The 12,186-nt window shown below is 34.8% G+C and overlaps 2 protein-coding genes across 5 annotated transcripts; one reads left to right on the forward strand and one right to left on the reverse strand.

Moving 5' to 3' along the window:
* Positions 1-879: 879 nt before the first annotated feature.
* LOC148783514 (putative aquaporin SIP2-1) lies at positions 880-4,219 on the reverse strand. The gene is made up of 4 exons (XM_088859622.1): positions 3,509-4,219; positions 1,775-2,035; positions 1,215-1,388; positions 880-1,080 (listed from the first exon to the last, which is right to left on the reverse strand). The coding sequence occupies exons 1-3, from the start codon at positions 3,794-3,796 to the stop codon at positions 1,218-1,220; spliced, it is 720 nt and encodes a 239-aa protein (XP_088715748.1). The 5' UTR covers positions 3,797-4,219; the 3' UTR covers positions 880-1,080; positions 1,215-1,217.
* Positions 4,220-6,217: 1,998 nt separating this feature from the next.
* Positions 6,218-11,997, forward strand: LOC18426188 (uncharacterized). Of its 4 annotated transcripts, XM_020662370.2 has the most exons (4): positions 8,186-8,354; positions 10,725-10,943; positions 11,527-11,656; positions 11,737-11,997. In XM_020662370.2, exons 2-3 carry the CDS (start codon positions 10,740-10,742, stop codon positions 11,638-11,640), a joined length of 318 nt encoding a protein of 105 aa, XP_020518029.2. In that variant the 5' UTR covers positions 8,186-8,354; positions 10,725-10,739; the 3' UTR covers positions 11,641-11,656; positions 11,737-11,997. The 4 variants fall into 4 exon arrangements, with proteins under 4 accessions (XP_006832909.2, XP_020518028.2, XP_020518029.2 ...); XM_006832846.4 differs by lacking the exon at positions 8,186-8,354 and adding an exon at positions 6,218-6,640 and having other exon boundaries at positions 11,527-11,997; XM_020662369.2 differs by having other exon boundaries at positions 8,129-8,354; positions 11,527-11,997.
* The last annotated feature ends 189 nt before the right edge of the window (positions 11,998-12,186 follow it).

The raw sequence follows: 12,186 nt of genomic DNA on the forward strand, positions 1-12,186 counted from the left end.
TTAGTCAATCTGATCGAGAGCCAAAATTAGATTTGATAGAAAATCGATCAAAATAACTAATTTTGATTGGCTGGGCCTACTGATTTCAATTGGTTCAAACGGCCAAATAAAGTGGCCAAATTTTTTTCTAATATATCATATATTTTTTAACTATTATTTAAATTTTTTAATATTTTTAAAAGCTAGTTAAGCTGCCTCACAAATAGTAATCAGACCAATTTTATCTTGACCAAACCCTTCACTAGTCCAATGACCAGTCCGACGATCTTGATAACACTAGTGCTAATAGCTACTTCGGTTCTAGAAGGTAGCAAGGGAAGCGCAAATGCGTCACCATGACTGCCAGCCCAACAAAGGCAAAGCAAACGAGCCTTTGATTTCAGTTGTTTGAGAAAATACAGTCATCTCACCATATTTGCAAGATTGCTACTGGTTTTATTTCATTAGTATTTTGAACACTTCTTGATCTGAACTCTCTCTCTCTCTCATTTCTATTTTGGTTCTTGAAGTCACTTCTATCGGTGCAAATTTTTTGAGAAACTGGCACTTACTATTATTGGAGAATGAAGCATCCACTCCAAATTTAAGACTCCCCTATAACTTTGTTTTTAAGCTGTTAATTCTTGACTCCCCTGTAATTTGACACATATTTTCTGCTAAACTGGTTGGTTCCCAGACCCGCCTGTGAGATCTTCAGTGTTCTTTCGTGGATGTTGGTTTTTGGGCTCTCTCTCTCTCTCTCTCCTCTACCAAGCAAAGAACCATGGAACTTAACATATCATACACTTTAAACTGACATGGAAGAGTAAAGATAGACCTTAATGCGACGGAAATATTCATGCTTCAGAACCAATACCCAACAAACCAAAGCCACAACCATGAGACAATTCCACATTCTTTTTCCTTCTTGCTTACGATTCATGAACGAAAAAATGTTCCTGCCTTTGATAAACCAACCAATCAATTTACACAATTTTTACACAATGGATCTAAAGTCAGCGAAAATACACCATGTTTGCCTAGGTGGTTCCATCAATGAAGCTTAGAGGCCTAAGCCATGATAGTGCACTTTGTAGACACCTGCAAGACAATTCCATCAAATCCTTAATTGCCAGAGACTCTGCAACGACACTTGAAAGTTAAAAGCAATAACCAGATCAAACTTAATGATCCAGAAACCCAATAGATAGACAGGAGAACTAACACATATCTACCTTTTACTCGCTCTTCTTGATCTTGGTCGTCTTATCTACTTGTTCTTTTTGAGGCTGAGCAAGCCACCTAAAGATCCAGACCCCCAAGAGTGTTGCCTCAATGGGAGCAAGCCAATACACATACAAATGCTCCTTTGTATAGTGATCGCCTCGAGCATGTGCCCAAGCAAATGCCTGCCAAGATTGCATTACTTGTTTACCCAAACAAATATTTTCATAATATATATAAAATATTTGTCTAGCCAAATAAATCCAATGTATTAGGGAGAAGTGTAGTCCATTGGAGAGGGTGGAACCTCACTATCTCCATCACCATCCATCATTTCATTGGATGGTGATGACCCAATCTTCATTGGTTTCGCATAGTCCATTTCAGCATAGTTTCCCTTGAACAATTTAGGCAGGAATGGTTTTATGTACTAAAATGAAAAACTATAAACATGTATTTCTTTTCCTTTTTCTGTTTTTGGTTATGAATGTGTTGTGTACAATAAAATAAGAAACTACCAATATGCCTCATTAACCCATGATGAGAAGTAAAGAAGATATCAAGTGCTTACAGAGGCTGGGTTCATGCTTCCTCCAGTTAAATCAGAACCAAGAATTTGGAGAGAGAGTTTGAAGATACTTGAAATCCATGTTTTCATGAAGAAATTGTGTGCATCTTTCTTTGAGAGCCAAAGTGAAACCATCACAATAATGAAGCTGAGAACCCCTTCTGTCAGCATTCCCTTGTGCATATCCACATTCAGGCGATAACCATAACCCACTTGGGGCAAAATATGGACCACAAATTTAACCCCAAGCAAAGAACCAAATGCCTGTAATAAACCATAAAACAAAACTTTTAGGCACAAAGACATTTCTGGCCTAAAGTATAATCATATCGTGCAGGTAGCTATTGTCTGTGTGTCTGAACTCTGAACTTTTCTATATCATTAATCCTCTTACTTCTCGTCAAATAAATGCAAAACCACTAAGTCTTTTAGGACCTGCCAAACTCTAATGTTAATCGAAGAAAAAGCCGAAAGATTTCGACATTGTAAACTTGTTGTAAACCAGATTCTCATGTTTTGAAGGAATACCTGATATCTTATGACTTGTCAACATGGACACCGCTTTTTCAATATGTCTGACTGCCAAAAATAAAAAGAAGCAAAAGAAAATAAAAGAATTTAACTAGACATCTTCTACTTAAAGAGAAAAACCCCATGAAAAAGGAAAGAGAGGGAATTGAATTCATGAGTTATGACAGGGTACGTTATTCCTTATGATCCAACCAATGTGCAAAAAACGGAAAGAAAAAGCATGTGATTTTTAAGTACCATAATGTTATGGATAGTTATTTCTCATGTTTTTTAGTATACACTCGAAGTTAATATCAACAACATAAGAACACTCCATAGAATAGAGTAATTATGGCCACTTCATCAAAATTCTACGAAATTGAGACCTAGACAACAAACTCACCAAAAGAAAATACCTTTACTGTGAACTGATATACAAGTTTAGTAAATGGTAGTGCCAAAGAACACAAAACACAAATGGAATTAGTAGATTCTGGTCAATTCCATGGAGCTCACTTTCCAAGGTTTTGTTGTTCTTTTTTAAAAGAAAAGAAAAAAATTACTGTGAGAACTGGTGGGAACTGGGCAAAATGGTGAATCTTAGACCTGGACTCACACCCCACTGGTCCCGAGCTGGCTTGGCAATTCTTAAACACCATCAGTATCACAAAAGAGAGACTGATTATAACTAGCCATCATGATACCAATGGGCAAACAAATCACAAATAAGCAAGTTGAAAAGCCAAAAAGTTACAAAACCCCAAGGACAACAAAAAATTAAAAGAAAAATAAACAAACAAGATTATGTATTTACTGTTAGTATAAGCTGGTCACAATTATTTTCAGCTCAATATGAAATCCAATAGATTAAAGTGTCTGACAACATTCGAGAAATTTTATTTTAGACTTTGTATCCAATCAAATATCAATTTTACATCTAGTGGTCAATAATGTTTGCCACCTCCTTTTTAATCAATGGTCAATAATGTTTGCGACCTTCTTTAATCAAAAGTCAACGGTGTCATTGTATAGATTTCCCAAACCAAAAAATGGGATCTTACTCACTAATTAACCCATTCACTATAATCGAAGAATTATCATTCAACAGTCATATAATCATCTCGAAAACCAAATTTCGGCCAAAGTACGATCAATCAAGAGCAATTCTAATAGGGAATAACCATTGATATAAAGATACCAAACTGAAACAAGTAGTAGTAAACATACCTGAACTGGAATCCTGGCCACTATAGTGAGAAGCAAGGCATGATAGCTACCAGTAATGGCAGGTAAGAGAACAGTGAGGGGATTATAAGACCCACCTCCAGTTAATTTCCCAAACCATGCAAACAAAAACATGGCAGAAATGGCAAGAACCCATCTCAGAATTTCCCCTTTGGGTTCAAACCCTAACCCTAGAAATTGGACCACAAAAAGCTTAATGGCGGCCCCTGAACATACCCACAAGAAGGAAATAATGAAATCACAGAGAATCAGATGGACGCTCCTGTCCATTATTCTCAAAAACTTTGGCTATAGAATTGAGTGAATTATGGGGTTTTCTGGGTAATGCTCATGCCTGGCGATTCAAACAGACTGCTTTTCAACTTTAGAGAGAGAGAAAATTTGTGCAAGACTTGACAACGATGGTCTTCGTCAAAGTCATTTTGAATTTAATTTCTTGACATGTGAGTTCAATCTCTCTCTCTGAATTTTCCTCTGTAAAAAATATAGATATGATTTCAGCCACCATATGAGAGAGAGACGAAGGGCAACACTCTTTTTCTGCGTAGGCTCCCGTAATGGAAAGACTGCGACAGGCCTACGAGGCTCCGGTGTGAAAGGAGAAAGCATCCGGGCTGGGCCTGGGCCTGGGCCTCTGCCTGGGCCTTGGCCTGGGGTGGCAATGGGTTGCGTTCGGTTGCACCGGATCCGAATAGCAGTCAGGTCCAAAACTTGGACCCTACCCGTACCCATCGGGTCTTGGGTCGACCTGTCGGATTTTGGGTATGGTCGAATCTATTGCCACCTTATGATTATGGGATTTTTTTTTTTTTTTTACTCTTTATTTATCGGGGTATATACGTAATGACTATGAGTTTTTTTTTTTTTTTTGGCCAATAATACTATAAATATCGTCAATATTATGACAATATAAACACCTAGCGAGTATCTAAAGACACATTGATTATCATCGTATAGCCCTTGACTATGGGTAGGGGTTGGGTTCAGCTAAATCTGAACCAGACCCGAATGGTATTCGGGTCTAAAATTTTGACCCGTACCCTGACCAGAGGTTGGGTGTACCGATGGGGTCTTGGGTCTAGTCGGATCCATTGCCACCGTTGCTATCGAGGCTTGGGGCAGGGCAGTAGACAATAGCGGCGAGTAAGTTCCTAGGGATCCTATCCCACGCACGGACCCGAAATAATATTCCGTTTGAATTTAGTTCAATGGGTTGAAACAAAAAACGATAAAAAAAGTTGCGGTTAGCATGCGGCCAAACCCGCACATGTAAAAATACGGGCCTCTTAATAAATTTATTTTTGCCATAGAATTCAATCCTAATTTTTAGAAAATATATAATCTTTAACATGGAGAACATGAATATGGAAAAATAAAATAATTTTGAAAACTAAACGTAATAATTCTATGGAAAAAGTTTATATAGAGTCGAGGCTCTAAACAATCAAATTAGAGCACACCTCGAAAATAATTTCAATGCCTAAATGTCCTCAAATTGCATGGAGATGAGAAAAAAATGGATTTCAAGTTTTGGAAATAGCATATATTGTAATGTATTTTTGGATCGTCAATTTTCATGATTTTCATGGATATGCTCAATCTACATTATTTTTGAAGCTTTAAATTTTATAATTAGATATGAAAAGATATTTTAAGGCTTTCGCAAAGATTTTTGATATTGAAACCACATTTCTTGGCACTATTTGAAGGTGGACAATCACTTTTTTTTATTATAGATCTACCACCGGACTTTCAATGAGTAATCTCAATATTCTATGCATTACTGAATAGTCTCATTTTTCAATTATTCAACCATTTCATTTTACCAAGTTCAACGATAGTCATATTAGTCAATATTTAATCAGTCACATTTTTTTCATGAAATGAGTTAGATTGGTATATTTCTGGATATGGTAAAATCATTATATTAGATGGAATAAGTACATTAAGTACCTTGTATCAGAATTATAGTTAGCAAGTCGGGGACTATCAATAAATCTGTTCACCATAAAATCAGAAACAAATGGTTTTATTTTAAAAAGTCGGATGAAAAAATCGAATAAAAAATACAGATCGGCAAAAATACTTCATATAAAGATATCGTTAATATATTGGATTAGGCTCAAAAAATCGGAGTAAAAAAATTGGATAAATTTATAATATTAGAAATTTTAAAATTCTAAAAAATAAAAATTATGACAAAGCCATCAATAACTAATTCATCTATAAAAACTTTACTAAACTAATATAATTAAGTCAATTGATGACTCTTATGCAATCATCTAATATTAAATACATAATTAACTAGTATATACCAAAAAAATTTATACTATATAAATCTACCCCTTAAATACTTCAAGAAACATCATACCTACTTATTACGTACTAAAAACAAATATACTATATAAATTTATTCATTAACCCCTTAAATACTTTAAGAAACATCATACTTACTTATTACGTACTAAAAACAAATATACTATATAAATTTATTCATTAAATATTTTAATATGGTGACAAATATACTATATAAATTTATTTATTAAATATTTAAATATCACACTTTTTTGGTACGTATAAAAAAAATTAACGACTTTTGTTTTTAACTATAGTATGGTGACTATGGTCACTCCATAACTATAGTTAAAGTTTTATGAATTTCTTCAATTAAAAAGACGCAGGTAAAAATTTGGGTTTCTTGGTGTTTACGGTTTAGAGAGAAGGAAGAGAGAGAAGAAGGTTACGGTTTAGAGAGAGAAGGAGGAAGAAGGAAGAGAAAAAAATAGGGCTGGGCTCATAGCCATCAGGGTTTATAGAGAGAGGAGAAGAAGGAAGAGGTTATGGGCTTCACAAACCCTAATTGAAGAGGCCTTAATTGATTTTTAGAAAGAGAAAAGGAAGATGGGATGCTAATTTGAGATAGTTTGAAGAGGGCCTTCCTCTCTGATTTGGAGTTTGGGATGTTGTTTGAGAGAAAGCCCTTGTCAAAAGGCCTTAATTGATTTTTAGAGAGAGAGAAAAGGAATAGGGTTTTCTATTTTCTTGGGGAAACAGCAAGCAGAGCTGAAGATTAGGGTTGGGGAACTAATCCTATATGTACAATTGCTTGCTCCTGTATGTTTACAATTTACACTATATTGTTTATCTTTGTTATCACATAATCAAAAGCAAAATATTGATTACTTGGTCCTGTAGTCACACTCTGTGCTTCTCATTCATCAGTAAAATATTATGTTTTGAGCTCTAATTTGTGCCATAAACAATATTTTCATAAAAACAATGATCACAAATAATCACAGAAATCTGCATGTATGTGATTTTTTTTACACAATGATTTACTTTACAAAATGATTTGCTATAAACAGTATTTTATTTACATAATGATTTTCCATAATAACACTGAAATCTGCATCTATTTCTTTAAGTTTTTTAAAAAAAGGAAAAAAATTCATACCTTCAATCTGCAAGTGTGGCTTTGAAGAACATAGTGGGAATAAAAATTTCTATTTTAGGTTTTTTTTTTTGAAATAATATGTTTTTTTCAAAAGCATAAAAGTAGCAATAGCTGCAATACACAAAACAGGAAAAAAAATTATCTTTCAAAAAACATTATAGGTAAAAAAAGATGCGATTTTTTGGCCGGATTTAAATCGTATTATGAAAAAGCGTGTTTTAAACGTTTTTATGACAACACGACTTTTTCCCGACCTTTTAAAAAAGTCGCCATTTAAAACTGTTTCCATAAAAACGGCTATTAAAAGGCGATTTACTGACTATGGTTTCGATGCAACAACAAGAGGTTATTTGTATCAAGTAGTTTTGTTGGTCGGGAAATCGGTCACATTTTATTCATGATATGAGTTGGATTGGTATAATTCTGGATACGGCAAAATCATTCTATTAGATCGAATAAGTACATGAAGTACCTTGTGTCAAAATTGAGAACATTTAGACTGTTAGTTTCAATTGTTTTTAGATGGACAACCTATTTGCATCCATCTGTGATCGGTTTCTATGCGGCCAAGCCTGCATATGTGAAATGCTGGCCTCTTAATAAATCTATTTTTGAGAAAGATTTTAAGATTTAATTTTTAAGGATATGTAATCTCTAACATGGAGATCATGAATATGAAAAGATAAATAAGTTTTAAAAACTAGAAATAATAATTCTAGTAGAAAACATTTGGACAGTTAGTTTCCATTGTTTCTAGATGAAACACCTACTTGCATCCATCTTTAAGATGAATGCTGACCGCATATGTAGAAATGCAGTTCAGCCCGCATGAAACAATTTTCCAAAAATCAAACCAGAAGGGGCTCTCTCACTCCGATCCGATTTCTATGCGGCCAAGCCCGTGTATGTAGAAATGCGGGCCTCTTAATAAATCTATTTTTGAGATGGATTTTAAGACTTAATTTTTAAGGACATGTAATCTCTTACATTGAGATCATGAATATGAATAAATAAATAAATTTTAAAACTAAAAATAATCAATCTAGTAAGAAAATATTTTGACCATTAGTTTCTATTGTTTTTAGATGAAACACCTACTTCCATCCATCTTTAAAATGGATGATTTACACTATCTAGACCGCATATGTAGAAATGAGGTCCTGCCTGCATGAAACAATTTTCCCTCTCACAAAACCCTCGCCTCTCACTCTCAATATCGCCTTCTCTCTCACAAATCCTCCCTCGCTATTCTCTGTGTGTCCTCTCTCACTCTCACAGATCCACAAGCGAGGATCCATTTGCAAGCCTCATACAAAATACCTCATCTTTTTTCAAGTGAGGATCCATTTGCAATTTTTAATCTTTTTCAACAAGGTACCTTTTTTTTTTTTGCTGGTGTTTATTTTCTTTGTTTTTTTTTTTTTTTTGCTAGTTTATCTTCAACACAGTGTAAAGGTTCTTATTCAACAAGGTTATGGGTTTTATCTTATGATTTTCCGGGATTTTTCCTCTAGGCGGTGCTGATTTTTTTAATTACCAATGCAAAATTTTTTTTCTATGATTTCCCCATGGAAAATTTTTGCTTTTTTATTTTTGCCTGATTTTATTGAGTATAGGAGCACAATTTGATCTCTAGAAAAATGTTGTAATGCTTTCTTTTTGTTGTATTTTTCTGTTTTTTTTCTCTTTTTGTTTCTTGCTGGTTTTTTGTGTAGTATGGAAGCACAATTTCCGCTTTATGGTACCCATGCGAAAGCCTATTGCAGAGAGTAATTCCATTTTTAGTGAGAGAGAGAGAGAGCGACTCCCATTGTTTCTGCAATTTATGGAACAAAAGCTCAATCCAAGTCTGCCATTTTTTTGAAGCTCCAAGCTCTGTTTTCTTCACCATAGCCTTACAGGTCAATTTCATGTTCTTTTGGTTATGAATTTTATACCTTAAAACTTTCATTTTTGAAATTTTAGTGCAGTTGATTGTTTTTCGAAATATCAGTGAGGTCCTCATTTTCTTGCATAGAAAATTGTGGTAAACTAATTAGTTTACTGTCTTTCTATTTTTGGAGGGATTTCTTGTAATTATAGCCTTGATTTGATTTCTTTTATTTGAGGGTTTTAGAAAATTCATTAATTTTGAAGGTCGAAAATTTGATGAGTTTTGATGCGAAGGCCCCAGCAGAGAGTTTAAAATAGTCTAAATATTTGAAGTTTTAATTATTACGTTAAATTTCACTTTCAATATTTTCTTTTGATTGATATCATGTAGTTCAATAGAAAAAGTAATGAACTTGCATTTCAGATTAAGTTCACACTCTTCCCTGTTGTTCGTGACTGATTGCTTTGACATTATGTTATGGGTATCTATGATTAGTGTTCGGAGAAAGTTCCATGCAGCTATCTTTTGGTCGCACTGATAAGGCCTCTGATAACAGTTGTTAGATATATTATTTGACATTGTAGGTTCCCTTTTGAATATTGTTAATAGCTTGCATCAGGAGGAAGTATATCTTTCATCCAGTATGTTCAGGTTCATTCTTGTTGTTCATGGGGGAGGTGTTGGGGCCCCATCCTATGTAGGTTACTTTGGTAATATTTGAAAAGGGATACTGAACTTAGTTGGCATGATTCTTGTTAATAATGATGGTTGCCATTGTCGTTAGATGCCTGGAAACCGTTCTTTTCGTTTTAATGCATCTGGAGTCATGGCTTACACCTATATCATGCCCCATTATTATTTTATTCAATTAATTGAACTAAACTTATGATCTAAACCATCCAATTTTTTTTTAAAATAATATAGATTGAATGTTTTAAACAATCATCTTAATTGGATAGACGTTGATATCAAATCATCTATATTGCAATAGAATGATTAAAAGTAGGTATTAATCGATTCTGGGAGATAGTTTACCAAAAATTCCAGAGATGTGAACCAAACATGGGGAAAAACAGGATTGGAAAATTCTTGCACAGGGAACTGTTTACATATGAAAACTGTTTTACATATGCAAATTGTTACACACATGAACCAAACGAGCTATGGCCTCATTGGGGTTATGGCCCTTAATAGAGTAGAATGGCGGACCAAAATTCGTGTAGCCATTCCCAATTAGTTGGGAAAAGGCTTTGACGATGACGATTATGGTAGAACTCTGCTCTGTTACTAATGAAAGCAGAAAATCAGAGCCTAAGTTAAGCACCGATCAAGAAGCTCTAAGAGGGAATGTTGTTATACTGGGAATCGCAGAAGCCTAGAGTTTTGTTTTGAACTTCGAGAGAGAGAAGGAAGTCTTGAAAGCTCTGTGTATATATTTTTCTGTGTGAATCTTCTCTCTTATCCGCTCTGTGTAAAAGAGAAGTCTATTTTTCAGGTGCCTCAATGACCTGTTTAAAAATGATCCTCCAGAATAATAGGCTAATGCTTCTCTCTTTAACCACAAACTGTTGAAATCAAGTATTATCCGAAACTAATTTAGAAAATTATTAATCTCTGCAATATATATTTGAACACTTATCTCTTAAATAAATATGTTACTCTTGCTGTCCTGCCCTAAGAATAGGTGTGCCAGCATGAGGCACCATGGTCACATGCCAACAAGTGGTTCATTTTATGTTGATGTGATGCTTTCACATGTATTTTGCGCATGCTTGAAGTTTGATTATTCAGTTTTCCAGGACTTAGTATTATACTTTTGATGATTTCCTATTTCATTTTGTTGATTTACAGTTTGGCTTTGGATTTTGTAGAAATTTATAGGACATATGGAAGCTCTCAAAGCATATCGCCACTTGCTCAAAGCTATTGATAAACATATTGGGAAAGATGGCAATAAGAGACATTTTAGGGATTTTGTGGTTCAAGGGTTCAGAAAAAACTCTAAGATTTCGGATCCTACTGATATTCAACAGAAGATAAAACTGGCGAAGGATTACATGTTTCTCCTCACCAGTGTTCATCATCATCAGGTAATGATCTAAGACTCTTTTAAGTTCTGCAATATGCCAAAAAAAACATGTTCTTTTTCTGGGTAAATAAAAAAGTTCAAATTTGGCAAAGAATTAGATACATATCTGTTATTTTTGTTGCTTTCCAGTCTTTGATTGTTACCTGATACTTTAACACATTTGTTTGACTCCGAGTTTTTATGCAAAAAGGAACACTAGCCCACTAGTAGATGGCCCCTAACTCCAATTTTTCGGCCCAAATTAGCTTTGAAGGCTGTTAATTTAGAGTTCACACTTAGAATCACCCAAGTTTCAAAATCCTAGATTTCATTCCAGGCTTTCCCTCTAATTTGAGGTAACTGGGGTGGAAGTGGAATTTTCTTGCAAGAAATCTGCAAAGCTAGAAAAGTGGTGTGCTCCTTGATCGTGGCTTCTTAGCCTCATTTGCAAAGATTGCTCAGATGTAACTTTTCACGCTAAACCTGTGATCTTCACAAATATATGTGCTTCTAATTCAGTGATTGTCAGCCTCATTTGTGGAATCTTCTTCTGTCATGATGTCCTAATATTGAACTGAGCCCTAAATTCTTAAATGGCTATGTAGGATCTGCTGTTCTCTTACAATATCGCTGTGGATAGAGAAGGTGAAATGAAGAGGACCATAACAAAGTCAGCTGCTAGTGTTGGTCTTCAGCTTCCTGATGTCTATCAACCATGAGAGTTTCTTTACTAAGGTCCTGGTTTTTGGCATAAATCTTTCTTTCAATGTCTTCTTGTTCATATAGAGCTGATGGTTGAGATTCGAACATTGCAGACGTAGAATTGGAAATCCATTGTTGATGCTTTTCCTTTCTAGAGAGAGCCAAAGCACATGGCTCTAGGGTGTTCTTGCCCAATTTCTAATGTACGAGAAAATAATGAGGGTTCATTCCAGATCAATTTTGATAGTGGAGCCTTTGTTTCATAGGAGTGATTAATTAAGGTGACCAACTGATGGTGTTTTCTTGGAGTAGTTACCCATGCAAGCCTCTTTCTTTTATGAGTAATAAAAAATTTTATTCGCCATGTTGGTCAATGTTATTTTTCTAGCCAGTGAACAAAGTGGCCAAAACCTCATCTTTAAGGGCAGTAATTGTTTTATCGTATTTTTCTGCTCTTTCCACTGTCTCTGTATTTTTCTACTCATTTGGTTCCCTATGTCTCTCTGTATGTGAGTACTTGCATATGGGTGTTTGTTTGCGTGCATGGCTCTGTGGTCTTTAGC

Source organism: Amborella trichopoda, chromosome 1, assembly GCF_054954075.1.
Source record: "Amborella trichopoda isolate Santa Cruz 75 chromosome 1, AtrichopodaSantaCruz75HAP2 v2.0, whole genome shotgun sequence".
NCBI classification, from domain to species: Eukaryota; Viridiplantae; Streptophyta; class Magnoliopsida; order Amborellales; family Amborellaceae; genus Amborella; species Amborella trichopoda.